Genomic DNA, 26,974 nt, shown 5'->3' on the forward strand with positions numbered 1-26,974 from the left:
CTTGGATTTTAGTTAGTTTTTAATATAACTCCAACTCTTTCATATTAATAGTAAACAAAGATGTAAGTACAAAACATCAAAACGTTATCTATCAGTAGTTCTGAGTCACAGTGGTCACACTGGTGGAGCGGAGATCACTCACATTTTAAAGAAATATCATCTACCCTGTTTCAGTGGAATTCATGCTCTGGCAGTTGGAAGGCAGACATGAGGCTTATTTTGTGCATAGTGTATTCACTTTACCAAAAGCAACTTTCTTCTCTCACCTTTACTTAGCATTTAAAAAAAACTGTTTACTTTCTTTATATGTTAAAAGTGCTACGTGAACTGAAGGGGGCCTTTCATTATTGAAATAAATTTACTATACATGTCATACATTTCTGGGTCAATGTTGCTGGTTAAATTCCCTCAGAATTAGCAATTCATAGAAAATTAATTGTTAAGAGAAGCTAGCGCACCTGCATAGCAAAAGGACACTTAGAGTTGGCAATACAGGGCTCTGTGGTATAAAGTGCCTATAAGCAGCTTCCTATCATACACTGAGGCCACAGAACTTCCCTGGAGAACAGATCCGTTGTTGGCATAAACTGTAGTCACTGTAGGCTTCTCAGATAGAATATTCTGGATGCGGAGAACCTATTCGGGAGATACAAAGGATTAATACAGAACAACCATCCACCCATGTCACTCAATCACCAATAACCTTCCACAAAGACACAATTATTAAGAGGACATGCTGCTGAAAATAGCAGTTATCAGTTTTTTTAATGTTTACATTACTTTGTTAAACCTTCAAAGAAAGTACTTTCTTAAACCATCTAGCTAGTGCATGCCAACACAGGATTGAGTGCTATTATAGTAATTGAGCATTAAAAGAAATACTTCTACGCTAATGTGCCTACTTTCTCACTACTTTAGCACGAACAAAAGTTGTCATGTGGTGAGCTGACAATAAGCCAGGTATTTAAAAAATTGCCAGTATACCACACAAGGAGGGCACATGTCTTTATAAAAAGGTCTCTGGACTAGTTCCCACCATAATTTAATACATCAAAAGTTTACCTTTCTAAAAGTATCTGAACAGTGTGAAATTCTGCCAATTATTGGCTTAAAGCAATTACAAAACCAACCACCATGTAAGTTTATTGTGTTATTGGTTTAGAAGGACAAAACAAACCATCCCTGGGACAGTTTATTGTATTATTAGTTGAAAAGGACTTGAATAATTAAGGTTGAAAAACTAAAAAATATAAAAACCTCTGATGAGGGAGGATTGTTCGGGTCATAAACGAAGAGCTTCTGGCCATTAGGATGACAGCCTACCAAGATGTCCCCCGAGGAAGGATCAATAGATAAATTATCCACCAGTGTATCCAACTTGAGTACCTTCCAAATGAAAAAATGTCAATATCTAAATGCCATGAAAAACTTGATTAAATAATTTAGGGCTAACCTTTCTTGCCCCTATGCATGTGGGGAAATTATGCCCATCTCCTGCTTCCACCCTTTAACACCAATATTGCTTAAAATAAATTTAATACACTGGTTTGGGTCACTTTTCATTTTTCCTAAAATTAAGAAAGTTAGGGCAATAATCAATCTCTCTAAAAAATGAACTCTGTTTCCCTTAAAACATGCACAATGATCAGTTAGCTCAAGGAATTCATTCAAAGCAAAATAGGAAATTCTTTATCAATCTAAAATATGTATTGTCAAGCAGGAAGAAAATAATAATGGTATGGAACCCAGTTTCTACCTTCATTTATTTTTGAAAGAACTGACAACTTGCATAAATCTTCATTTCAGAATTCATTTATTAGTCTTTTCAATTGTGAAAATTCTTATTGGAATTCATTGGGTGCCATCAGTACGTCATGGAGTGGGCTCTAAATCTGATGCAAATGTCCCTCCCAACACACTGCTGCATGTAATCAGTCAGTTCTTGTGACTGTGGGAGGCAAGAAACTTGGCCAGTTATAGACAAGCAGCAGTGAAAAACCCAGAAGAGCAACATTGGCTATTCTGTTCTAAGTGAGGTACTGTTATAATACAGTGTAACTATGTAATTTCAAGATTAATGTCTACTTTAGATATAGAAAGAAGTATTTTACCTTCAACTGAGTTAAATTCATATTAGGGTGTTTTTCCAAAACATGAATTTCATGAGCCAATATATCAGCAACATAGATATACCTTTGTAGGAAGGACACACTGGTTAAGCTCCAAGGCAATATAAAGCTTCATTAACACAGTATAAAGAATAAGTCTTAATAACCTTCCAAGAAGTTAATCAATGACGGGCCCTCAAGGAATGCTTGATAAAGGTTAATTTTTATTTAAAAAGTAAGTTTTCAAAATCAATTCAGTGTTGCTACAACAATCAAGGAATTATTAAATTATTTCTCAAAAAGTTTGCAAGGAAAAATAATATAGAACATCATTTAAAATATAAAGTTTGTGTTATTTGCCACTGAAAGGACAGTAAAGCAAATATTTGATTTCAAAAAAAAAAGCTTTTAAATTCCACAATATAATTTGATATTTCAAGGGATCATTTCTGTGTAGAAACATATGGTATAAAACAGAACACATTTTATTAGAATATGAATACTTATTAATATTTAATAAAATATTTATTAACATAACGAGAAATTTAAGAGTTAGAGATATGTATCTATTCAGAACAATCTGTCTATATCTAAGGAGGGTGAATTAATGGACTACTTTACGGTAATTTTCCTCATTGAATTGACTATTCCATGGCAACTGTTCCATTGAGCAATTATAGTGTGTAAAGCCATGAACTCAGTATTGTTACAGATACAAACTTGAAGAAGACACAGCCTTTTTACCTGAAAAGTTTGTGATGTGCTGGGGTGAGCAGATGGTTTAGACACATTAAACAAATAATATAACATGATTGGTACCATAAAACATATTTCAGGTCTAGAGACTGAAGAAATATCTAACTCCTGAAAAAACAGAAGGGCTTACAAAGGAAGGGGCATCTGCAGTGGGCATGGAAAGAGAAACTGCACTTGAGAACATGAGGACAAAGCATCTTTTAGGCGAAAGAAAGCATGTGAACAAAGGCGCAGGGGCAAGAATGAGGCAGGTTTGCAAAATAATGAGTTCTTGTCTAAAGCATATTAAGTATGGAAACAGTAGAAGAGGGAGGCTGGCACTAGCCTATTAAAGCAAGTCTAACCCGTTAGCCTGCCTTGATTTGATAAGCAGTTGGGGTGCACTGAATTTCTGGAATAACAGAGTGGCATAATAACAAATGGTCAGTTCTGTTCAATGATTACGAAGCATGTACTTTGTGCCTGGCTCTGCTCAGCGTGAGGAGGTCTTGAAAGGGCAGTGGAATATTGAAAGACAAAGTTTGCAACAGTGTGAAAAGTGGAAGTGGACTGAAAACAAGTGGGAAGAAAGTGTAATACTCCAGCCAGAGAGAGTGAGAACCTGAACCAAGCAGGTGTCAGTGGGAAGGAAGAGGGGGCGAAGGTGGGGGACGGAAACACAGATAGAACAAGTGTGACTTGGCCAACGGCTGGTGAGAGAGATGGAGTTAAAGCTGGATCCCCTATTGTTATTATTTTTAGCTTGGGTGACTGGAAAGTTTGACTCTTATAATTGAAAGATGAGAGTTGGGGAGAAAAATAGATTTGGTGGGAGAGGTTGGATTGGGTCAGTTATAGACAATTTAAATTAAACGATTTTACATTCATTTTCTGTAATCAACGAGAAAGAAGAAATTATCATGAAAATAAAGACATTTAGTTGTCAAGGAATGCCAGATTTATTTCACGTTATATTTGTAGTAGTTTAAATTGTTCAGTGTGCTAAAGTAGTAAAAGGGAAAGTTAAAAAATTTAACATCCTTTCTATAGGCTACAGTTAGACATAAAAACAGTGAGATAATTCAGGGAGCAATTTGACACTATCTATTAAAGTTAATATTTAAAAGGAGCACCCTTTGAGTGAGTAGTTCAATTTTGACAGGTTTGTTCTATAGAAACACTTGTACAAATGTGCAAAGAGGAAGGGCTCATAGCTCCACATTTAGCCAGTGCCCAGTGGGCATTTGAACCTAGGTACGTATGATTCTAAAATCTGAAGATTTAACCATTACACTGTATGTAATTCTCCCTTTGGCGGGTTTTTCCTTAAAAATATTTGGATAAGTTTCAGTGGTAAATGCGAAATAAAAAATGGTTCATTTATAGAGAATTGGTTAAATTAGTTTATGATAATCCTGATAATGGAATATTATGCAGCCAATAAAACAATGATATATTTATTTAAAAGGAAAACACCTACCTGATACTTTAATATGTATATATAAATATGAACCCATTTTATAAAAATTTACATTTATAAAATTAAATTCTACAATGATACATACCAAATTTATGTACTGTATATATATATATATATTATATGTAAATATATAGTACATATATGTATATTATATAAAAACATATGTATTTAATATATTACATATAATATGCGTATTCTATATTATAGTATTATAGTAATATTTGTAAATATTATACATAGTATATTTATCAGAGACCAAAAATATCAAATAAGCTATTTCTACACTGAAAAAACAAAGGCAAAGTAAAGAATCTGGCCCAGCACCATGACTGAGAAGAAACAAAAATACTTCTATAAGAGATCATACTTTTTATCAGGTGAAATATTGATCCCATTTGCTGAATCAAATCCTTCTGCTACCACTTTAACTTCATCTGGACTGTGGTAAACAACATTTGCCCAGTGCAAGTTCAAATACGTTTCCAAATACTTTAAGAAAGGATCAGAGAAATAGTGGTCATTGGTAGCATAGAAATGTGCTGGTCCAACAGCTATGATATCATTCACACTGGAAGAGAAGAATAACATGTGAGAGAAGATAAAAAGCCAGTTGGTCTCCATATTAAAGACTAAGTATCCAGAAGGTTTATACAATATGTGCTTTAAATTTTTGGTGAGAGATTTCCCAGGAAAACTCAGCTAAAATCACATGGCTATAGTCATATGTAATCTACTATAATATCATTTGCTGGAGAACAATTTTGTATGGTACCAGGTAATTTGAAGACAGGTCATTTAGCAATTATGGCAGGTTATTATAAAAGAAAAAAGAACTGAGCGCCAACAGAGTGTGTTTTTTGACAGCAAGAAATGTAGGGTTTAACAACAACAAGAAAGGACACAGCTGTCCACAGCAGAGAGTTCGGTGGCGACTCAATGGCTGGTGAGCTGGTTAGGCTGTCAATAACATTTACCTAGCTTCCATTTTCTCAGTTGCTGGATTTTCCTGAGTTCATTTGCTCAGTTACTAGTCAAACTAAGGTTGACTGTTCAATTTCTACCTGACTCACAAAGCCGACCTGCTGAGAATGAACAGGCACTCAGTAAACAATTGCGGAGAGATGGATGATGAAAGTGCCACAGTGCAATGTTTCAGGTGAGAGATTTATATGATAAATTAAAACCAGTTAGGTAAGGGTGTTATTAAATTTAAATTCCAATTACCCTACACAAAAATTTCTAAAAGAGCGGCTTTCTCCTTTGTTAAAGGAAAAATAGATCTACAGGGAAGGTGGGTCCCCTCTCTCTGAAAGAGCTCCCTAATGCAAAGGCTGCCTGGATGGTATTTATTTATGCTCCTATCTATTATGAAGTGAATGTTTGCAAGAATGGTTGGCAGTTACATGCTTAAGTCCTAGATAGGGAAGTAACAGAAATTAAAAATATTCATCAAGTTCAAACTTAAATGATGCAGATGAGCCAGGGAGGGGCACATAATTTTCTTTTAGTCACATTATCAACCAGCTCTATGTTCTTGAATTAGCAGTAACCCACTTCCAATTCTGCAGGGCCATTAGCCCACAGCTACCTTGTGAAAATACTTTGTGTTAGTCCCATACTAAGCATACAAACTCCATATAAAGCAGGCTACTCTTGGGTGATGAGTCATCTGAAATGGAAGGTGACAGAAGGAAAAATGGTGAGGTTTATCTTCTACTCTCAAGATGTCCCTGAAGAGCAAATCCCCTGTAGCCCAGCATTTCCTTATTTCTCAAGGGAGTCCACATAGAACACTGACATCGACTTTCCCTACTCTTCAAGGAAACTATATACACACACGTACACAAATAAGTACATGTATTTGTGTACGTGTACATAAACGTGTATTTTAGCTATTACAAAAGGTGAGAGGACCATCATAGGGAATATTTGAAAATGCTAGAGATGTATCAGAGAATGAATAAAAGGACTAATTACCTTGGAAGAAGCTCATGTTTGATTGTGTTTAGATGCAAAAGAGAATTTTCTTCCTCTTCGAATTTAAAAATTTCTACTGTATTCCTGAATTCTGGGTGGTTTACAACAAAGAGATAAACTGTGTCATCTAAAGAATTGAAAGAACAGAGTTAATTTACAAGACATAACCATAGGACCTCTGGGCAGACACTGACATTTAAATACCACGGGCAAGGAAAGGTTGACTGTATAAGCTGTTAGACGACCTAACAGATCATTCCTCTTCCCCGTCTTGCCCATCACTGTCTATCTGGTGTTATTTCTGATCATTGGTCCCCTGACCTTTAAGAAAGAGTGTTTCCCACTCCATATACAGAATTCATGAATAATCTTTTTATAGTTTAATTCAGAAATATAGCTCTTTTTCAACGCAATGATAATAGATATATGAAAAGGTTATGAAATCTAAACATTCTCTGAGGTGTTAACTGTTAGAAATTTCTAAACATAGTATAACTTACTGCCAGCTGAAGAGGCAAATGATGGACATATTTGTTTGAAGAACACAAAAATAATTCATGAGTTAATTGCTCTCTTACTACAGATATGATCCAAACCTATTTTCCACAATCATTTGCAAACCATTCTAAGTTTTTTGAATGTTGGCAGCTCATCAGCTCTTACCACTGTCTATGAAAGTGCTGATACCATGTGGATTAAACAAAGCCAAATTAAATCCACGGCTGATTCTTAATTCCAGTGCCCTTGGGTTTTCTTCTTTTAGATCCATCATTAGTATTCCTCCAGGCTTATCTGGTGCAAAACTGTGGAGGCCTGGACATTTTAGACCCTTTTTAAAACAGAGGAAAAAGTTAAATATAAAGGCTTAAGTATTTTTGTGGACTAAAGTGGCAACTATAAATAAATGATAGAGACTTTGGCCAAAGGTGGTGCCATATAGCTGTAAACAAAGAAAGCAAAGAGCAAACCACAGAAAAAAATAATAATTGGGAGTGAGAAGGCTGAAAGCTGAGCAATCACTGATCTTTCTGAGTTGAGGCTAGGGGTTTCGTCTCTTCAGAGGGTAACCAGAAGGGTGGTGGACTGGGAGATAGAGTCAAGGGAGGCGATAAGCCACTATCTGACACATATTCATTCTCTCCTCATTGGAACATGAGGTGGGACTGCGTCGTATTTGTTCACTGCTAGACCCCAAGGCCTGCATCAGTGCTTGACATGTGGTCAGTCTGTCCTTTTCCCACTGATTCCAAATGTTGCTTTTATCATGTACTAGATCCCTGTTCACATATCGGTCTGTTTGGGGACTCATGCCTAATTCCTGTGCTAATATGCCACTTTTTAATTACTATTGCTTTATTTATAAGATATGAAAAATATATATATCTTTTAGATTATATGATATAATATATATATCATATATGATATATATATCTTTTAGATATATATATGGCAGGTCCCATATCCCACACCACACTGCTTTACCTTTCCAAAATGGTCTTAAATATTTCTGCTCATTTATTTTTCTGTATAAATTTGAGAAATTAAGTTGCTGTTCAAATGGAACCTTGTTATTACTGGTGGTAGTAGTAGTATTATATTTTCTATTTTTCCTAGTGCATGGGAAAGCCATTGAGTTTTATATGTTCATTTTGAATCCAATCATTTCACTTAACTCTCCTATTAGATCTAAGAGTCTGTTAGCCGAATCTCTTGGACTGTTTAAAAAACAGGTAATCACACTGTCTGAAAATAATGTCAGGTTCATCTTTTTTTTCTACCTCATATTTCTTTTTCTTGTTTTCTTGGGTTATTAAGAACTCTAGTAGATTACTGATGGTTACAGTGTTTTAGGGCATTTTCTTCCTTTTCTAAACATTAATGGGAAGGCAGCTAATGTTTTACCACTAAGAATGGTGTTTGCTGTAGGTTTCTGGAGAGTTTCCTTCTACTTCTAGTTTTTTTGGAGCTTTTAATCAGGAATAAGAGTTGAATTTTATTTAATGCTTTTTCAGCACTCACTAAAATAATCGAGGTCTTTTTTTTCTCTTTTAAATCTTTCAAGGCATACTTTATGCAAATTTAAGAGTACCCCCCAAAATCTCACTTTATGCACAAATTGTTAATAGAAAATTTCTCCAATTAAAAAAAAACTATCAAAATTATACAACTTCAAGGCCCAACAAGTACAATAAACTGGAATTATGCTTTTGCTCCATGGCAGTGCTGATTTAGTGGTTAATAATCTCTATTCTTCATTAATGTCTTAGAAACAATAGGGTTTCAATGCACAGGAAGCTCTACCAGGGATGTAATAACTCTCCATAGTTATTTCAATACTCTCTATCATTTTAACCTGTTTTTTTTCTCTTTTTTAAATTTTCTTTTATTTCCACTTGTGGTAAAATATACATAACATAAAATTTACCATTTTCACTATTTTTAAGTGTACAGTTCAGTAGTAAGTACATTCACACTGTCATTTAAGTCTTTTTTCTATTCTATCTCGTCCAACTCCTCATTAAGTGTGATGTTAGTTTTGAGGTGCCCCTCAAACTTGTAACTGTGGAATAGAACGGGTTAATGGGCTACAATGCTTGGAAGAATAAACAAATGCCATGATATAGGAGTTATTCATTTAGAAAGGAGCACATTCTGGGAAATATTGGAGACAATGCTGAGTAAATTAAAAAACATCAGTAAAATGAGATTTGTTTCTAAATTTGAAAAAGAAAAGTCATATAACCAAGGAGGGATAAGAGAAAAACAAATGGAAGAAATTCTGTTGACTTGGCTACAAGATCATTGTGATTATATTAAGCCCCTCAGTTAAAATGTCTGTAGATTTATATGCTTGGAGACCTCACTCCTTCTAATTTAGATCTATTCCTGTTGGAAGAAAATCTTGAAATAGGTGAGTTCTGGATTACACAAATCTCTGAAAACAGTTTCTTTGCAAAAAAAAAAAGCAACTGCCTTCTACTCTACTCTGGATATTTGCATCTTTAGTTATGAATAATGTTGAATAGGAGTTTCAGTGTATATCATTTTACTCATTGTGTGTGGGTAATTAACTAAAATGTTTCTTGTAAAGCTGTAGTTTTAAAATTTAATATTGGCTTGGACTAGAAGTTCGTTCGGGTTTTTCTGTAAGATGAAAACTATGAAAGCTATGAAAAACACGAACGAACTTTTTGGCCAACCCATATAAATATTGGCACTTCCGCCCAAGTCTACAGTAGTTCTTTTCTCCCTCTGTGGTAAACAACCAGCTGCTCATAGCCTTTCATATAAAAACCATCAGGAACCTGAAGAGTGTTCTAACCCTCATTCTCATCTAAGCTGAGTTCTCTCGCCTTTCTCATAAGTGTGACCACTATTTTATTAGAGTCGTGACTCTCTTCTAAAGCATCTCCAAGGTTCTCACACCTTTCCTGAGTCTCAGAGCCTGAATATGATGGCTGCTGAGAGGGAACAGAATAACTGCAGGCTGCCTTCAAAGTTGGATACTTCTTTCTCAAGAAAAACTGAATCCATGAGGGGGCCAATGTCCCTCACCTTGGCCCATGCCAGGGAGGAGGGAGAGGTGGTCAGAACTTCCTCCTTGGCCCACATATATAATTTTCGAATTAGAATGTGTATTGGTATAGCCTTGCATCACTCAGGTCAATCAATTTTAAAGTCTTTGTAATGTATGCCTGAAAAGGTTGTTATTTTTCAGCTTATAAAAATTAAGTCAAAAGTGAAGGGTATAAATAAGCTCAATGACTTTCCACTTATGACAGACTATTTGGGGGTAAAAGAAAGAAAGCAAAAACAATGGCCTTTGTCTGGGAAAGTTGGTATATTGTTTGAAAATAAATAACAGCAAGAACACTATCTTCAAATTGAATATCTAATGAAAAGTTAGATGCTGTATTTAAAATAGCAAATGTAGTATCAAATATCCACAATAATGCCCCAAATATCCTTTTTAATAACAAACTTTTAGAACATAGGTTGCATTGGAATATTTTAGTGCAAGGCAGTGGGGACATAAAGAGTAATAAATCAATCGGCAAAGACTTTTTCATCCCTACATTCAGAGAAGCTGGAGGAAAATTTCCAAGATCTTGTTTGACCCGTCTTTTTTCAGAATATATTTTTGAAAGTGAGGAACTTTAAAAACAAGTTACTGCTCTGCAGGCCTCATCAAACTCCCTTGTACCTCCTCCACTGAGACTGGGGAAGGAAGATACTCACCACACTAAAGAAAGCCAGACCATTGGGAAGTATGTCAATATCTTCAGAGCCCGCTTCTGTTAAGTTCAAGAAATAGATAAATGTCATGTTCAAATTCTGTGATTCCTTAGGTGGAGCTTTGTTTACTTTATCAGTGTCCGTATCTTTCGGAATGGTTTCAATTTTTCCTTCCAAGGAACCACTCTCTTTAATAAACGTCAGTCTAAATCCTTTCCTGCAGTGAACTTCTGACTTTAAATGTTAGAGATTTTATGTTTACTCAAATCAAAGTCAAGTAATCGCCACGTTTCCAGCTACAATACCGAAAAAGTTGACATCTGTACACTCTTATGAAAAACATCCAGATGTCTGTACAAAAGTAATTGACATCAGGGGAATATTACTTTCAGAATGAAGGGCTCATCGTCATTTAACCATGCAAATATCCTTGTCCCTTTCTCGGCTCATTCAATCTGAAGCAAACACAGACATTTCTCTCATTAACAGAGATAAAACACCTGGGATTATATAGTCCCTCTTTAAAAAACAATGCCTGCTTGTTCTCATAAGCAAAGAAAGCTTTCTGTTTAATCTTTAAATTTAGGCTTTAAATTACAGAAAAAAACTAGCAAAAGAAAATTAATGAAAAATACCACGCATCTAAGCCAGCTGAAGCGTCTAACACTGTCTCTGAAACAGGCTACAATTACTATTGATTGTTTATTGATTGTCTGCAGTACACTCCACACAGCACAGCAAATAATTAGACAAGACCTTCCCAGTGGTCTCACTGTGTAAATTCCCCAACAGATAATAGATCCAAACACAAGAAAAGAGGAATAAAAATGGCTTAGATTAAGCCAAATCATGACACATTCTTTGAGTTCACAAAATCCAACCTTCCCTTTTAATCCCTCTCCTAAGGATTTCTCCAAGATTATTTCTAGGTTGTCAAAAACAAACAGCATCTATCCAGCTCTTTGGGTTTTGACTCCAGAGTTTTCACTTGGCTGGCTGCCTCAAGGGTTGCTGGCTCCATCACAGTGGAGAAAAGAAAAGGGGAAAAAAAAAGAGCCAAGAACTTTGCTTCGTAAAGATGACCCATATGCCTGTTTCTCAGAAAGAAGAGAGATGTAAGTTTAAGCATAGTATGGTAGAGGAGAGAGGAGTTCTTACCCTGGGGTCTGTGGACCCCTAAGGAACCATAAATACGATTCAAAGAGTCTATGAACCCGTTGAAATTCTATGCAATGCAAAAGGTCTTGTGTATAAACAGATAAGACATTTTCTGTGAAAAAGGTCCTTGGCTTTCAGCAGATTCAAAAAAAGGGTCTGTGATACCCCCCGAAAGTTAAAAACCACTAGATTCTAGTGCCGTGGTGGTTATCCCAACTGATAAAGAGCAAGGACCAAGGAACTCTTCACCACATACACATACACAAACACATACACATGTGCCCACAGAATTTTGGTCCAAGTTCTGCTTTCTAGATCCATTTTGTAGGAGCTCAATTAATTAAAATCTGTTGTTCCTGAAAAATTAAGACAATTTAATTTCAACGTGTACATGCTTATACACATAGACAAAGAAAAGATATGTAGAAAAAAGCTAACAATGTCTTTTTTGGGTGATGAGATTATGAGTGATTTTCATTTTCTTCTTTATACTTTTCATTGTTTTAAAATTTTCTATGAATAACTGTATTCTTTTAATAAACAAGAAAAGAGCAATGTTTTTAAAAGGTATATTCAATTCAACCACATTGCAGCTTCTTTCTGTTTAATCCCATTGCCTAATTCCAAGGAAAACAAAGTCTTATCTGTAGCTTCCTTTAGAATATTTTCCAGATCCACTCCCCCATTTTCATTTCTAAAGCCATTACGACAGCAGGCTTTTATCATCTAACACCTTTTCAGTATGATTACTGCAAAATTAGTCAAAGCTGGAGGAATGTTTTCTCCAATTCAATAATAGAAATAGTAGTGGCATTAATAATAACAGTAATAACTTAATAACATATATTGTTTACCAAGCACCAGGCTCCTTATAAGTACGTTACATATGTTAATTTATATAATTTTCATAACTCTAAGAAGCAATATTATTATTATTATTTTTAAGAAGCAATATTTTCACCTCTTATTTTAGAGTACAGAAAATGGAGCTTTTTGAAAGGTTAAGTAAATTGTTCAAGATCACAAACTGGGAAGCTTGCAACTCAAGTCTTTTGTTCTGACTTAAAAGTGCATAGAAAAAATATGACCTAGCATTTAATGAAATTTCTCTGTCAGAACCATTCCCTGGTTCCTCTCTGAAGACACTTTGTAAATCCGACTGTGGTCAATTACATATGTTGGCTTTCTCCCCAAAATGTTTGCTTCCCTGTCTTTCACCAAGATCTTCATCAATTCGTATCCTGTACTTTTCTTTCAAATGCTCTTTCTATAGAAAGTCTTCTAACTTAGCACATCTGATTTTGACCCCTTCTTATTCCTTTAGCAATTACCTAGCTGTGTCAGAGGTGGCCAACTGCTCCCCAGAATCCTTACTCCCCTTCTTTCTTTTCAGCTACAGGTACACGGCAACATAGCTACAGACGTTTTCTACCCTTTCTTGCTGATAGAGGTGGCCATTTGTCTGAGTTCAGGTAATACGACATAAGAGTACAAGATGTATGCAACTACTGGGTAAAATAAAGTACATTTTCTTTCTACCCCTTCCTACTGGGAAATGGCAACAACTGGAGTTCTAGTCTCGGACCATGTTGGAAGCAATACGTTGAAGACAGCTGTGATGCTTCATCAGCCTTTGTCCCACAATGACCACGAGTACAGTCATCTAATCACTCTAGGCCATTTGCTTATCCTTGGACTGTCACATAAAAGAAAATCAATTTCTCTCTTCTCTAAGTTACTTACTGTAACTTCTAACAGCAAATCAGCCCTTGCCATACCCAAAAGAATATTCAAAATAATGTTTTCCACTTTTTTGGTTCATTAGTCAGATATATGTGTTAATCACTCTGGAAGAAAATACTATATTGCAAAAAAAATCCAAAAATTATTTAAACTCTCTGAGCCTTAGGGCCTTATCTGTTACAAAAAGAAAAAAAAAAATATGTCTATATCTCACATAGTGGGTTTTTCTGTTTTCCTTTTCATAGGCAGATTTTAAAGTACTTGATGATAAGGGCTACAACCTTTAATGCTTTTTAAAAAAAATCTCTCAAGCAGCAGTTATTATAAAGATTCTGACTACCAAGTGTATAAACTCATTTATTAACTCAAGAGAAATAATCCGTTCCAAATTTTGTTTTAGTCCAGGACTCTGAATGCCAGCATTTTCAAAGACATTTTAAAATGTTTTAAACTTTTAAGCCTCAAATAGAGTTAAATAGCTCTTTAATTAATAATTTTTATTATTTAGGTGTCAATATTATACCAAATCTTAGTTTCTGTCTGTTAGATACACTGGAAAGGAACACACAAAAAATAGAATAAACAGTGAGCTCACTTTCTGACCCCTTGAAGGCGCACATCCTGTATGATATGTGGTAGTGATTATTACTTATTAAAACAGAAAGACATGAGATGAGAAGATATGTATAAAGCACCTAAGTATTGCAAAGAGTTCATTTCTAGTCATGGTGAAGGTAGCCTTGTTTTGTGTGTGTGTGTGTGTGTGTTTCTTGATGCGGATGGGGCGGGGGGGGGGGGGGGGGGGGGGACAGGGGATGTGGTCTTACCTCTTGGAGGGATTAGTTGGCCTCAAGTGCATGGCTGCTACTGTTTCCAAAGTGGAAACTAAAAAAGAGAACCCCTCTACTCCTGCTGCCTACCAAGAGAAGTTGCTTTTGCCTATGTGGGAAAGTATGCCCGGTTATTCCTTTGTAGTCAAAGACCACTGAATAAGCAACTGTTGTTAAAAACATATAACCACAAGCTATTATTAACCATTATGCATCACTGACATAGCATTCTACAAATGTTCATGTAGTGTATGCTAACCACAGAGCAAAAGCAAAGAAGAAAGGGGGAAAAAAGCACAATTCTAATTAGATCTAAAAATGTATCCCAAATGTGCTTCTAATCACTCATCGTCTTCGCTCTGCTGCCTTTTGAAGTGCCTCAGAGGCATTAAACACTTCACAAGAGGGGCCATAGGTGACATATTTCCTCATTCTTCCCAATTCCAGACAGCAGCTCACACACATCACAACATAAAGGTCACAAACAGACAGATGCCTGTTCAGAATACAAATGTTGTTGGACTTGTTTTTCTCCGAGGAGCCCTCCATCCCAGCGAGTTGTAGCAGCAATACACTTGGCAGTTTGTCCAGTAATGTGTCTGGCTGTGCCCTATTGTCTGTTCTGAGACTTGCATTCACAGAAGGTGGGCTTCACAGGGCCAAGGGCTGTTTAATAATTTGACAATTATTAACTCAGTAGCAAAAGTAACCTCCGAGATCACTGTACACCCTCCCAACCTGTATAGCGTCCCTCACAGATGCCATCTGGTTTTTGCTTAGTGGCCAGTTCCAAGGGGGCTCTTCGTGATTGCAGCCAGAAGGCAGGATGCAGTTGCTGAGTTGTTTGGGACTCCAAACAACCTTAATTCTAGGATGGTCTGCATTATCCAGCACAGACCTTTTCAATCTGGACAATCTGGTATTTGACACCGAGTTTGTATCTTCCTGCTAAGTGTTTGGGCAACAAACAAAGAGGAGAAACCCCAGGAGAAAGAAGTCAAGGAGTCTCGTGGAGGGAAATAGGACTGGGAAGAAGTACAAAAGTAGCAATGGGAAAAGGAGACAAAAGCACAGAGGAAACAGAGGTGTAGAGGAGAAGCAGTGAGTAACAGAACCAGAAAGAAACTCTGAAGTAGAAAAGGCTGCTCTGAAAACAAATAGGTTCCATGAAACTGAAGCCTTCTTTGTGTGATCCAGAAAAGGCTCACTACTTTGTTTTTGATAAAAGAGCATAATGAATCCTGTCTGGAGTGAATGTGGTTATAAATATCAGGAACTGAGTTTATTAGTGTTGCCAACTCGAGGGCAATTTAGCAAAGACTATCAAAACTTTACACATATGTGCTACCTGAACAATAATCCCACTGTTATAGATTTATCCTTCAGATAAAAAAATGCAAGAGCTATATGTATGATGACATTCACTGACTTGCTTGTAATTGCAGAAAACTATAACCACTCGAATGTGCATTAAGGAACTGGCTAAATAATCATGGTATGTGCAAATATTAAAAAGAATGACATAGGTCTACCTGTGCCGATGTGGAAATCTGTTCACACTGTGTTCTGAATAAAGCAAGCTACAGAATATAATCTTATACTAAGATGCCATTTGTGAAAACAATAGATATAAATGGACATGCATATATTTGTTTGCATTTGCACTGGAAACACCAGAAAGGATAAAAAAGAAACTCTATCTCTGAGGTTATTTCTGTGGGAGGTGGAGATTTTCAAAAAATTATTTATTTACCTGTTTACTTACTACTGAAGTATAGTTGATTTACAACGTTTTGTTACTTTCAGGTGTACAGCACAGTGATTCAGATATATATACATATATATTCTTTTCCAGATTCTTTTCCATTATAGGTTATTACAAAATATTGACTATAGTTCTCTGTGATATACAGTAGGACCTTGTTGTTTATCTATTTTATATATAGTAGTGTATATATGTTAATCCCAAATTCCTAATTTATCCCTTCCCCCCCTTTCCCCTTTGGTAACCATAAGTTTGTTTTCTATATCTGTGGGTCTATTTCTGTTTTGTATATAAGTTCACTTGTATAATTTTTTTAGATTCCCCATGTAAGTGATAGCATATGATATTTGTCTTTCTCTGGCTTACTTCACTTAGTATGATAATCTCTAGCTCTATCCATGTTGTTGTAAATGGCATTATTTCATTCTTTTTCATGGCTGAGTAATATTTGTGGGGGGTGGAGATTTTGTTGGGAGATTTTTATTTTCTATTTTATAACTTCTCTTCATTCTGACTTACCTTCACCAGCTGAGTCCTGGGCTAATGGTACACAGAATTCAGTGGCTGCACATGACAAAGAATACAGACTTGACAAAAATAGTTCAGCAAATCACTAAACAAGTAAGAAATACAACAACAAACAGAGAATTGTACAAATAATTAATAAATCACAGTGAGAGTAAGGGAGGAGAAAAAATACATGGTGCATGAGATCAAAAGAGATTGAAAAGGTTTTTGCTGATCTAATGTGATTTTTTCCTCTGATAAACAGTAATTGTGTAACAAAATACTGTTACTGAGTTTTTTAGTGCTGTTGGCCAAACCATGTAAGGTACATAACTAGCATTTTCTCAGACTTACCAATTCCTTTAATCAGGTGGCAGTTTGGAAGTTCTACGGATTCTACTTCTCCAGAGGCTTTAAGTCGATTCCTGTTGAAAAAAAATCTATCTGTTTACGTATTCCCTGCTTTGTAGCAGAAAGGGTTTAAAGAGGCTTACAGCAATACATAAAACACAGCATAAATTTAAAGCAGGTAAAAGAGAAGATAGAAAACAAGGGTAGGAACATAAAATAGCACCAGAAATGAAGTTAAAATAAAAATGCATATCACAAAGTTCTATTTGTGAACATGGGTCATAAAAGGAAGCTGATAATTTAACGAATACAACTTGGAATGCAGGTTCCTATGCAAATATAAACACGGCACAAGGTCCCATTTCTCACAGCTCTTGTGTTGTGGGAAGAACTTCGGATATAGAACCAGAAGTCGTGTCTTCCTTCTGAGAACCCAGGGGGGCTGAGAAATGCTCAGACCCTCTGCAAAATGACACAGTGACTGAAAGCAGACCAAGGGAAAATGGCATTGTTCAGAGCCTGGCTCACAGAAGACTCCCCATAAATAGTTATTAAAAAATAAGTAGAGAGGACTTCCCTGGTGGTGCAGCAGTTAAGAATCTGCCTGCCAATGTAGTGGACACAGATTCGATCCCTGGTCTGGGAAGATCCCATATGCCGAGGAGCAACTAAGCCCCTGCACCACAACTACTGAGCCTGCACTCTAGAGCCCACATGCCACAACTACTGAGCCCACATGCCACAACTACTGAAGCCCACACGCCTAGAGCCTATGCTCTGCAGCAAGAGAAGCCACCGCACCACAGTGAAGAGTAGCCCCTGCTCGCCACAACTAGAGAAAGCCTGTGTGTAGCAACGAAGACTCAATGCAGCCAATAAATAAATAAATGTATTTTAAAAAATAATAAGTGGAGAAGGTCCCATCCCTATGACTGTTTTTTGGGGTGAGAAGGTTGGAGAGCAACAACTACTCTAGCAAAACTACTTGCTGTTGTAGTTTCATAAAAATGAAGTGAAGAAATAGTGAGAAAATGTTGAACTCTAATAAAGTATCTTCCCTTCTCCTTCCCACCCTGGAGAGGAGGGCCACCAAGCAGGGTGGGCAAACACACTTGTGCTCTATTGTTTGAAGGCTTTCACTCCTCTCATTGTCTCACCTCTTTCTGTTCTCTACATCCACAAATAATGACAAGGGGGCTTGCAGAGTAGTTTACATTTTTCAGAGCTGTTCACACGTACCACACATTTGAGACAACATGACAATTTGCCACTTGTCTCTCTCCTATTCATATCCTTGCCAGCCTTGGACTTCTAGACACTGAATCTGGGGAAGGCTACTGGTTTCTTGGCAAAATGAAAGACTAGGTGTGGATAACCCAAAATTACCAATAGGTGGTGGCAACTATATATTTTGGCAATTCATATGTATATGTATATATATATAGGAAAGCTTCCAATTAAATTGTTAATCAGTATGTTTTTGGAATCATGTAATTCAAATAGTGTTAAATTTCTTGAAACAACATAGCAATAAAGCAATAAAATTTAAAAAAGAGTAAAATAAATATATAAAATATATAGATGTAATAGAAAAAATAAAGAAAACGTAAAAATTTTAAATAAAGCAGTAAAAAAAATACAAAAAAATCTCGTCTATGAGTCCCAGCAGTGATTTAAAGGGGAAAACAAGTACATTTAAAAAAAATTTTTTTCCCGATCTTTGTTGGAGTATAATAGCTTTACACTGTTGTGCCAGTTTCCACTGTACAACAAAGCGAATTTACACATATATCCCCATAACCCCTCCCTCTTGAGCCTCCCTCCTACCCTCCCTACTCCACCCCTTTAGGTCATCACCCATCATCGTGTCGCTCTCCCTGTGTTAGGCAGTTGCTTCCCACTAGCTATCTATTTTACATTTGGTAGTGTATACATGTCAATGCTACTCTCTCACTTTGTCCCAGCTTCTCCTCCCCCCGCCCCATGTCCTCAAGTCCGTTCTCTACATCTGCATCTTTATTCTTGCCCTGTCACTGGGTTCATCAGTACCATTTTTTTTAGATTCCACATATATGAGTTAGCATACGGTATTTGTTTTTCTCTTTCTGACTTACTTCACTCTGTATGACAGTTGCTAGGTCCATCCACCTCATTACAAAATTTTAAATAGAGCAGTAAAAAAATACAAAAAAATCTCAAGCCTACAAGTCCCAGCAGTGATTTAAAGGGGAAAACAAGTACGTTTAGCCTAACATAAGTAGTAGCAGTGATACTAGCGATGAGGATGCTGCCGCCAATCATGGGTGGTGAGAGGAAGTCAGTAATGAGAAGGGCTAGCATGTGTTGAGCCTACTATTCTCCGTGATTTACCTGAATGAATTCACTTAATTCTTAAAACAACCCTTCGTGATTTAGCTGAATGAATTCATTTAATTCTTAAAACAACCCATTATCCCTATCTTAGAGATGAGGAAAATGACCTCCTTGAAGCTCAGCACCCAGCCAGGAAGTTCCACCCAGAAGCAGTACTCTAATCTGCTCTTGTATTTTTCTCAGAAAGGGGTGAAGAGGCCACTTTTCCGTCACAGCAGCAAGACTCAGTCTTCTTTATGTATAAAAATAAAGATGAGACTAAATGACCTCCAAGGTTTACTGACATTGTGTAATTCCAGAAACAGATGTAAATTTAAGCTGAAGTTTCATCAAGTTTCTGTATCGTGTTGGTTTGGGCATCAATTTTACACAACTTACTCTTATGCCCACTTGACTAAACAAAAATAGGGGTAATGATGATTACCATCTATCTTTCTCAAAGGTAAACTATATGGATAAAATAAAATTCAGATGTGTTTGGACACTTTGACGTGGGGTATTTTTCAGAGTCCACTTAGGTTTGCGTCAATGACTGATGACTACACTTTGTTAATAGGGCGGTCTTCATCAGCTAGTTTAGTTGTACAGTATCATCTCTAGATATGACTGCCTGCTATTGAAACTGAAGAGTAACACAAGGGCTGTTACTAGTTAATCAAGCCGTCTTTTCTTGTCTTTCCTTTATGATAAAAAACAGAGGATTCTGCTTCCATCCTTTGTGGCCCATCAAGACTTTCAAAGACTTTCAGTAGAAAACGGCTAAGCTTTTTGCCTTGCAGAACTATCAGCTCCCTACTCATTAGTGGACTTCTGTACTCCAGAGTGGCAGACCCTGTTAGCTAACAAACCTAAAGCCATTCTCGCCCCCTTTCTTCCTTGCTCTTTTCCACTGCAGAGGCGGGCAAGCCAAATGTTTGCTTCCAGCCTCCTTTGTAGTTAAGGGGTAATCATATGATCCAGACTTTTGGGAAAGATAAAATTATTCCTGAAAAGGCTGACACAAGAAGAGAGTTAACTGGCAACACTCCTCCCTTCTTCATGATTTGACCATACATGTAGTACTTGGGACTACAGCAACCATTCAGCATCCTTAACACAAGTATAAGGACACGAAGCCAGTAGTGGAGGATCAAAAAACAAAAATATCAGAACCTACTTCCTTGATGTGATCACTGACTCAGTGGACAAGCTCTAGGATGACTGACTCACAGTGTTTGTATCATGTGAGAAAAGCAAGCTCCTATATGTACAAGCTACCATTAATTTGATGTATGCTACTTACAGCTGAAAGCACTCCTAATTGATAATAGATTTAAGAAGTTTGGAGACTATACAAATGAAAGCTACACAAACTCTTTGGACTAGCAGATCAATAGCCTAAATACATTCATGCCAAAAATAGATAGATAAATGAATAAATGGTACAAACACAAATAAGTGATATTTTTGCCACAGCCTATTTGCTTCCTAACAATTTATGTCCACAGCATACTTATGAACATACTAGATCACAGATGGCATGGCAGTTGCCCCTCTGCTGTCACGCAGACTTTGCTTATCAATTACAGCATTCTTTCCCTTTAACTCAGAGCCAGCCCAGACACAAGGTTCCAGGCCACCACTACTAATCTATTAAAATGGACACTCTAGATGAAAGCTATTTGCTTTCTCTGTTCTAGGTTCCTTTTGTTTTTCTCACTTTCCTTTTCCTTTTCATTAGAATTTGGTTATTTTCCTTTTAGTTATGAGTATACGATAGGTATAACACAGGAAAGAATGCATACTGCCTTCCTTCAACTGAGCCAGAAATCATTCCTCCAATTACCCCCATCAGAAACATGTATACCATTGTTCTTAATCTGGCATCCAGTGGTAAAGAGGACTCCAGGACCCTTCATGGTGTCCATGGGTAAAATTCAGGGTCCATGAACTCGAATAGAGAAAAAAACCACGTCTTTAGTTAAACCTATAACTGAAACTGAGTATCTCTCATGATCATGAGTGTAGGCAACAAACCACTGAGCTTTCTACTAGTAGTACCTGTGACTCTGTCACTAATAGAAATGATAGACATGGTTTCATCACATTATAGTTGTAGATATTTCAAAATCCATTTCTATTCATCTCTGCTTCACAGTATCTACTGCTAGGTATTCAACTACCTCTGGATCTATTTAAGGCTTTAATAAAGAAGACCATGTTGTTATAGCCTACATTAGATTCTTTTAAATAGTTTGGCGATAGAATTTAAGTATTTAAATTAGTATTAACTTATAGTATTTAAGTTTGGTTTGTAATCCTATTTTATTTTAGGCATTTAGAAACATGATACTGAGGAGTCAAGGCTTAAGAACGCCTGCTCCAACATCACTGTCATCATAGGTAACTTTTACTGAGCACTTACTACATGTCCGACATTGTTCTAGCACTTTACAAGAATGAACTCATTGATGTTTTTTACAGCCCCTATATGGGGCATATAGTATTATTATCCCCATCCTACAGATTAGGACACTGAGGCACAGAAAGGTGAAATAAAAAGCCAAGGTCTCACGTAAATAGTGGAGAATTCAGGCTATCTGGCTACAAAGCATGAATCCTTAACCAACAGTCATTACCATGAAGTGAATCTCTATTTCTTTCACGCAGGAAAAGGCCTTACCCATCCAAAGTAGAATGAGACATCGTGTTGTAACAGTAAGGATGCACCAGTCTGGTGTGCCAATGTGCTTTGAGCAAGCTGGGAACACAGTGTTACTACCAGGTTTGTTCCATATCTCACTGCCTTTGAATTTACAAACCACTGAAGGGGCTTTATCTTTTAAGTACGAACTTAAATTCAAACAGGGGCTTTATCTTTCACATACATACATCTAAAACCCGTTGAAATTCACCCCTTGGTCACCTGGAATGCTCTACTTAACTAAGAATTTGTGCTTAGGCTTGTAAAGCTGGGGAAAATTTTCTCCAATGGCAGAGAAGAGAGGAGGCTGTGGAGGAGTTGGCAGCAAACTGTATTTGGAATCAGAAGACCTGACTTAGAGTACAGGTTTGGCACTAACTATTTAACTAACTAGTTAGCCTCTCCAAGCCTCAGTTTTATTATGTATAATACAGAAAGGAAGACATATATGAAGACTGGAAGAAGGCAGGAAGGGCTTTCTTTCCAAATGTCAGTAAATGTATATTTTAGTTTAATATAAAGAACTGTTGATACTTTCAACACAAAGACCAGCACACAGTAGTCACACAATAAATAAGGAGGATGGTGGTTGAGAAAAAGGCTGCCCCTTCAGAAGTGTTCTAAAGCAGACTGGATAGCTTCTTGGTGGAGCTGTCATAAAAGGTGTCAGGCAACAAGCAGAAAGTTCAGTTGCTTGTTTTTGCAGTTCTTGCTCAGGCACAGGTCTCTGATGTACTCAAGTCTCATGATTCATTCAAGGGTATGTGCTTTGCAACAGGGAACACTGGCATGGGGATATTTGTGTATTTTTACTTTCCCCTTTATTGTTCAACTAGGGAGGAGTGGAAAAGTTGGGTATGACATACCATCCTCCCCTGGGAACCTTAGCCAGTCACAGTTCAGAAGGAAAGAGACAACTTCGATTCCATTTATCCATCCAGGACATACTTATACTAAAAAATTTTTTCATTGTTTATCTGAAATCCAAGTTGAAATTTAAGTGGGCACCCTGGGGGAGAGAAATAACTTGAGTGCCAAAGTGCCATCTATAAAAACAGAATAATGAAATAGAAGGCAGCAGATAAGAGCAAAAAACAACCCCAAAACTTGCTTTTGAAGAGCCTTTCTTTATGTGGAGGTGGGAACATGCTGCTTTTCAAAATACTCTAAAGTTCTGAAAGGACAAATGCTATGCATTTAAGTACTCCACCAAACTTCGTAAACAGCAGGCACTTGATATTCCACGCTAATAGTGTTGCCAGATAAAATGCAAGATGCCCAGTTAAATTTATTTATTTTTTCTTTAAGAACTTTTATTGATACAATTTACATACAATAAACTGCATATCTTTAAACTGTACAATTTGATATTTTTTTTCTTATTAGTAATGTATGTATGGCAATCCCAATCTCCCAATTCATCCTTGCCCAATTAAATTTAAATTTCAGAGAAGTAATGAATACTATTTTAGTATAATTACATCCCAAATATTGCACAGGATATGCTTATACCAAAAAATGACTTGTTGTTTATCTGACATATGAATTTAACTGGGTGTCCTACATTTTTATTTGCTAGATGTAGCCAGCCATCATTCACCCCAACATTCTCACATCAGCCAATATGAGGCTTCAATTGTCCAATGAGTATGGACAACTTATGAAGTTGACTTCATACAACCCTATGAAGTCACTGCTCAGTAAAGTTTATTATAATCAAGTCTTTATAAGGAAAAGATGCATTAAATTTTAAATGACCTATCAGGTGCATTCTATGTAGATAAGCTTCATTTACTTTTTCTTAGGTTTGCAACAACATTTATCATTTAAAGGGACTTAAATTTAAAATCTTAAGATTAGTAAAGAGAAAACATTGACTGTTAATTGAGAAAACTTCAACTTATGGAAACACTGGTGGTCTGAACTTTAGGGATAACTTAATGAGCTTGAGAACTTTAGTGGTCTTGCCATTGGAACGGAGAGCTGGGCAGATATTACAAAATCACCCAACTCAATAACGTTCTGCAGAGCAGGATGCTCATTTACATAACATGAAAATTAAGCTCAGCATGTCCATTTCTTACCAGTAAACCTTCCTCCTCCAACTCTGACCCTTCCTGTCACATAGACACTGTTCCCCCTCCTGGAATCTCTTTATGAGCAGATGAAGCTGTGGCTAACACAGTAGAGCTGGAAACTCTAGTATCACATTTGGCTTACCCCTCATCCCTGGGGTTCCAGAGTTTGGGCCAAACTACTGCAATACTTTAACTAGTTTCCCCAGGTCTATTTGCTCTCTAATCTGGTACTTGTCATCTCTAACTGCCTATTAGAATTATCAGGAGAATTTTTTAAAATAAAAATACTCATGCCTGGGCCCTACCCAGAGCAACAGAATTAGAACGACGGGGGGTGTGCAGCCTGGACAGCCTCCAGGAGATCCTAAGGCACTGCCAGGATTGAGAACCACTGCTCTACTCCAATCCAGCCTCCCTGGTCATCTCTACACTGGTTATGCTTGAGATGGTTTAAACAGGTTCCTGTTTTAAAAATAAAACACACACAACAAACATTGGTGGTTCCCCTTTGCCTATCAATGCAGGCCCCAATTTGTCAACATATGTTTAACTATCTCAAAACCCTACTACTGTTCTCATCCCTTAACTTTATGCTCCCCTCAAACCTAAACTTCCCCTGCCATTACCCTTGTTCACTCTGCACTCTCCTTCTGGGACTGCCTCCTTCATCCCCACTTATGTTTCACCCATCCTTCAAGGCCAATGTCAAATGTCTCTTCCTCCAGAAGTCCACCTTCAGGAGTTGTAACTTTTTCTCCTTAAGCCAACAGGGGTTGGTTTGTACCTGCCCTGAACATCCTAATTTATCTATTTGTTTTATTTCTCTCCTTCTCTTTAATAGAGTAAACTTTTTAAAATAAATTTATTGACATTGATTTACTGGCTGCATTGGGTCTTCATTGCTGCACACAGCCTTTCTCTAGTTGTGTCTAGTGGGGCCTACTCTTCATTGCAGTGCTTGGGCTTCTCTTTGAGGTGGCTTCTCCTGTTGCAGAGCAGGGGCTCTAGGCGCGCGGGCTTCAGTAGTTGTGGCACACAGGCTCAACAGTTGTGGCCTGCAGGCTCTAGAGTGCAGCCTTAGTAGTTGTAGCACATGGGCTTATTAGTTGTGGCACATGAGCTTAGTTGCTCTGTGGCATGTAAGATCTTCTCCGACCAGGGATCAAATCCGTGTGTCCCCTGCATTGGCAGGCGGATTCTTAACCACTGGGCTACCAAGGAAGTCTAACAGGGTAAACTTTTTTTTTTTTTTTTTTTTTTTTAGAGCTAGCACATAAAAAATTTATTACACGACATGAACTATTGTTCTAAAATATATATTAACTGTATGAGGTAAGTACTTTCATTATTCCCATTAAAGACAAAGAAACAGGCCCAGATAGGTCAAGCATACAGTCCAAAGTTGGAGACAGTAAGTAGAATTCAAGGCCAACTGTTCAATTCCAAATCTTATGCTCTTAACAACTACAGTCACCTTAAATTTCAGGGTAAACTTTTTAAACGTAAGGATGGTGCCTTACTCTATTACAGGAGCCTAAGAGTGCACAGCCTGCAGAGTAGGTTCTGAACATTTCTGGAATTCTTTCCCCTGAGACATATAATTCGAGTTGATAATTTAGAGACTATGACGTCTGACAGTCCGCGTTTTTTCATTATAACTAAAGCATGAGATGGACTAGGCGTGTCCTGTTTTGCATTCTGGCTTCAGTGTTCCCAGATGAAGAGATAAATAAGGAAGTGATGTAAGAACAGTAGCTGAATACCTCAAGTATCTTTGATCTACGGCGCCCAGATTAGAGAACAGCGGAAGAGTTTCTTTGCAGGCGAGGGATGCCTATTAAAGACAGAGAGGCTGGTTTGGGCAACAAAGAGAAGCAGCACCAATGACCTGAAATAAATCTTTAAAGTTTCAGTGCTTGAGTAATAGTTTTGTTCTCAAGTTAAAGCACTAGGTGTGCCCCTGGGTGAATCGCAAAGCGTTTGCTCGTCAACCTAGATAGAAAAGAACTCTGCCAGTAGCAAAGGCTTATAAACGCTCTACGAAGTCTCGCGATTCAGCGCAAACTGTACCGGGTTTTGCTGGTGGCTGGGGGTGGGAGGGCAGGCGCTCCGCGGACCGGGGAGCCGAGCGCTGCAGAAGGTCCTCCCCAGCCGCCGGCCGCCGGCCGCCGGCCCCGGGCACGAGCGTCCCCGCTCGCCCGCAGCCCCGGCCACCCGGAGCCCGGAGACCCGAGAGGGCCCCACCTACCTGAGCGCCAGGAGCCTCTCGCCCAGGAGCGCCAGCGCTAGCCCCAGCAAGCTCAGAGCCAGCAGCCGCCTCATGGCGCGGGAGCCGCGCCGCCTCTCTCGGCCGGGCCGGGGAGCACTGTGGGCGGCGCCCGCGGTGCCACTCGGGCGCCTGGGCCGCGCTCCGCCCCGAGGCCGGCGAGCCCGGCTCCGGCTTGTAGGTCGAGGCGGCCCCGCCCTCGGCCTGGCCCTTGGCCTTTGTCACTACAAACCCACCTCTTGAGACACCTTCCCGGGACTGGGAACGGCCCTCTCCCGCCCCAGGTTAGGCCAAGAGCGTGACACTGAATTTCTTCACCTCCTTTCGCTAATAGACAAGCCCACAGGAGTCACAAGCAGGCCGAAGGCCTTTCTCAGTTCTCCATTAATCCTCAAAGACGTTCCTTACGTTCAAGTCCGGTGAGAACTTCTGGAGGACGGTTTTAAAGTTTTTGTTTTGTTTTGTTTTAAATTACAGGAAAAGATACTGAGTCGTGTCTTGTAAATACGTCATGTTGGAATCACTGCTTTTTATAACAACGTAGACGGGAGGAAGGAAACATCCTATTTCTAGGTAATGCTTCATCTAGACTGGAGACCTCAACACCTGGACACTGGTTAATTAATTAATTAATTTGTTTTGGCTGCCCCCTTGGGCGTGCAGGAATCCTAGCTCCTGGACCAG

At 37.9% G+C, this 26,974-nt stretch overlaps 1 protein-coding gene across 5 annotated transcripts; it reads right to left on the reverse strand.

Annotated features, from left to right (window-relative positions):
- Position 1: 1 nt before the first annotated feature.
- PON2 (paraoxonase 2) lies at positions 2 to 26,467 on the reverse strand. 5 transcript variants are annotated; one of them, XM_057731734.1, is made up of 10 exons: positions 26,273 to 26,465; positions 16,894 to 16,964; positions 16,552 to 16,596; positions 10,540 to 10,595; positions 6,964 to 7,129; positions 6,301 to 6,391; positions 4,691 to 4,891; positions 2,112 to 2,193; positions 1,258 to 1,386; positions 2 to 636 (listed from the first exon to the last, which is right to left on the reverse strand). In XM_057731734.1, the coding sequence occupies exons 1-10, from the start codon at positions 26,344 to 26,346 to the stop codon at positions 478 to 480; spliced, it is 1,074 nt and encodes a 357-aa protein (XP_057587717.1). In that variant the 5' UTR covers positions 26,347 to 26,465; the 3' UTR covers positions 2 to 477. The 5 variants fall into 5 exon arrangements, 4 of the variants coding, with proteins under 4 accessions (XP_057587717.1, XP_057587716.1, XP_057587719.1 ...); XM_057731733.1 differs by having other exon boundaries at positions 6,301 to 6,427; positions 26,273 to 26,461; XM_057731736.1 differs by lacking the exon at positions 16,552 to 16,596 and having other exon boundaries at positions 26,273 to 26,462.
- Between the last annotated feature and the right edge of the window lie 507 nt (positions 26,468 to 26,974).

The sequence above is a fragment of the Hippopotamus amphibius genome, chromosome 4, assembly GCF_030028045.1.
Source record: "Hippopotamus amphibius kiboko isolate mHipAmp2 chromosome 4, mHipAmp2.hap2, whole genome shotgun sequence".
Lineage (NCBI taxonomy): Eukaryota > Metazoa > Chordata > Mammalia > Artiodactyla > Hippopotamidae > Hippopotamus > Hippopotamus amphibius.

Coding starts and splice junctions, on each gene's coding strand:
- PON2 (XM_057731733.1), bottom strand. CDS start 26,346: ATGAGGCGGCTGCTGGCTCTGAGCTTGCTGGGGCTAGCGCTGGCGCTC. Junction 7,130..10,539: donor GTCTGGCTTTCTTTAGTGTG/GTGAGTATCTTC, acceptor TGTTTTAAAAAG/GGTCTAAAATGTCCAGGCCT. Junction 637..1,257: donor ACAATCCTCCCTCATCAGAG/GTTTTTATATTT, acceptor TCTCCCGAATAG/GTTCTCCGCATCCAGAATAT.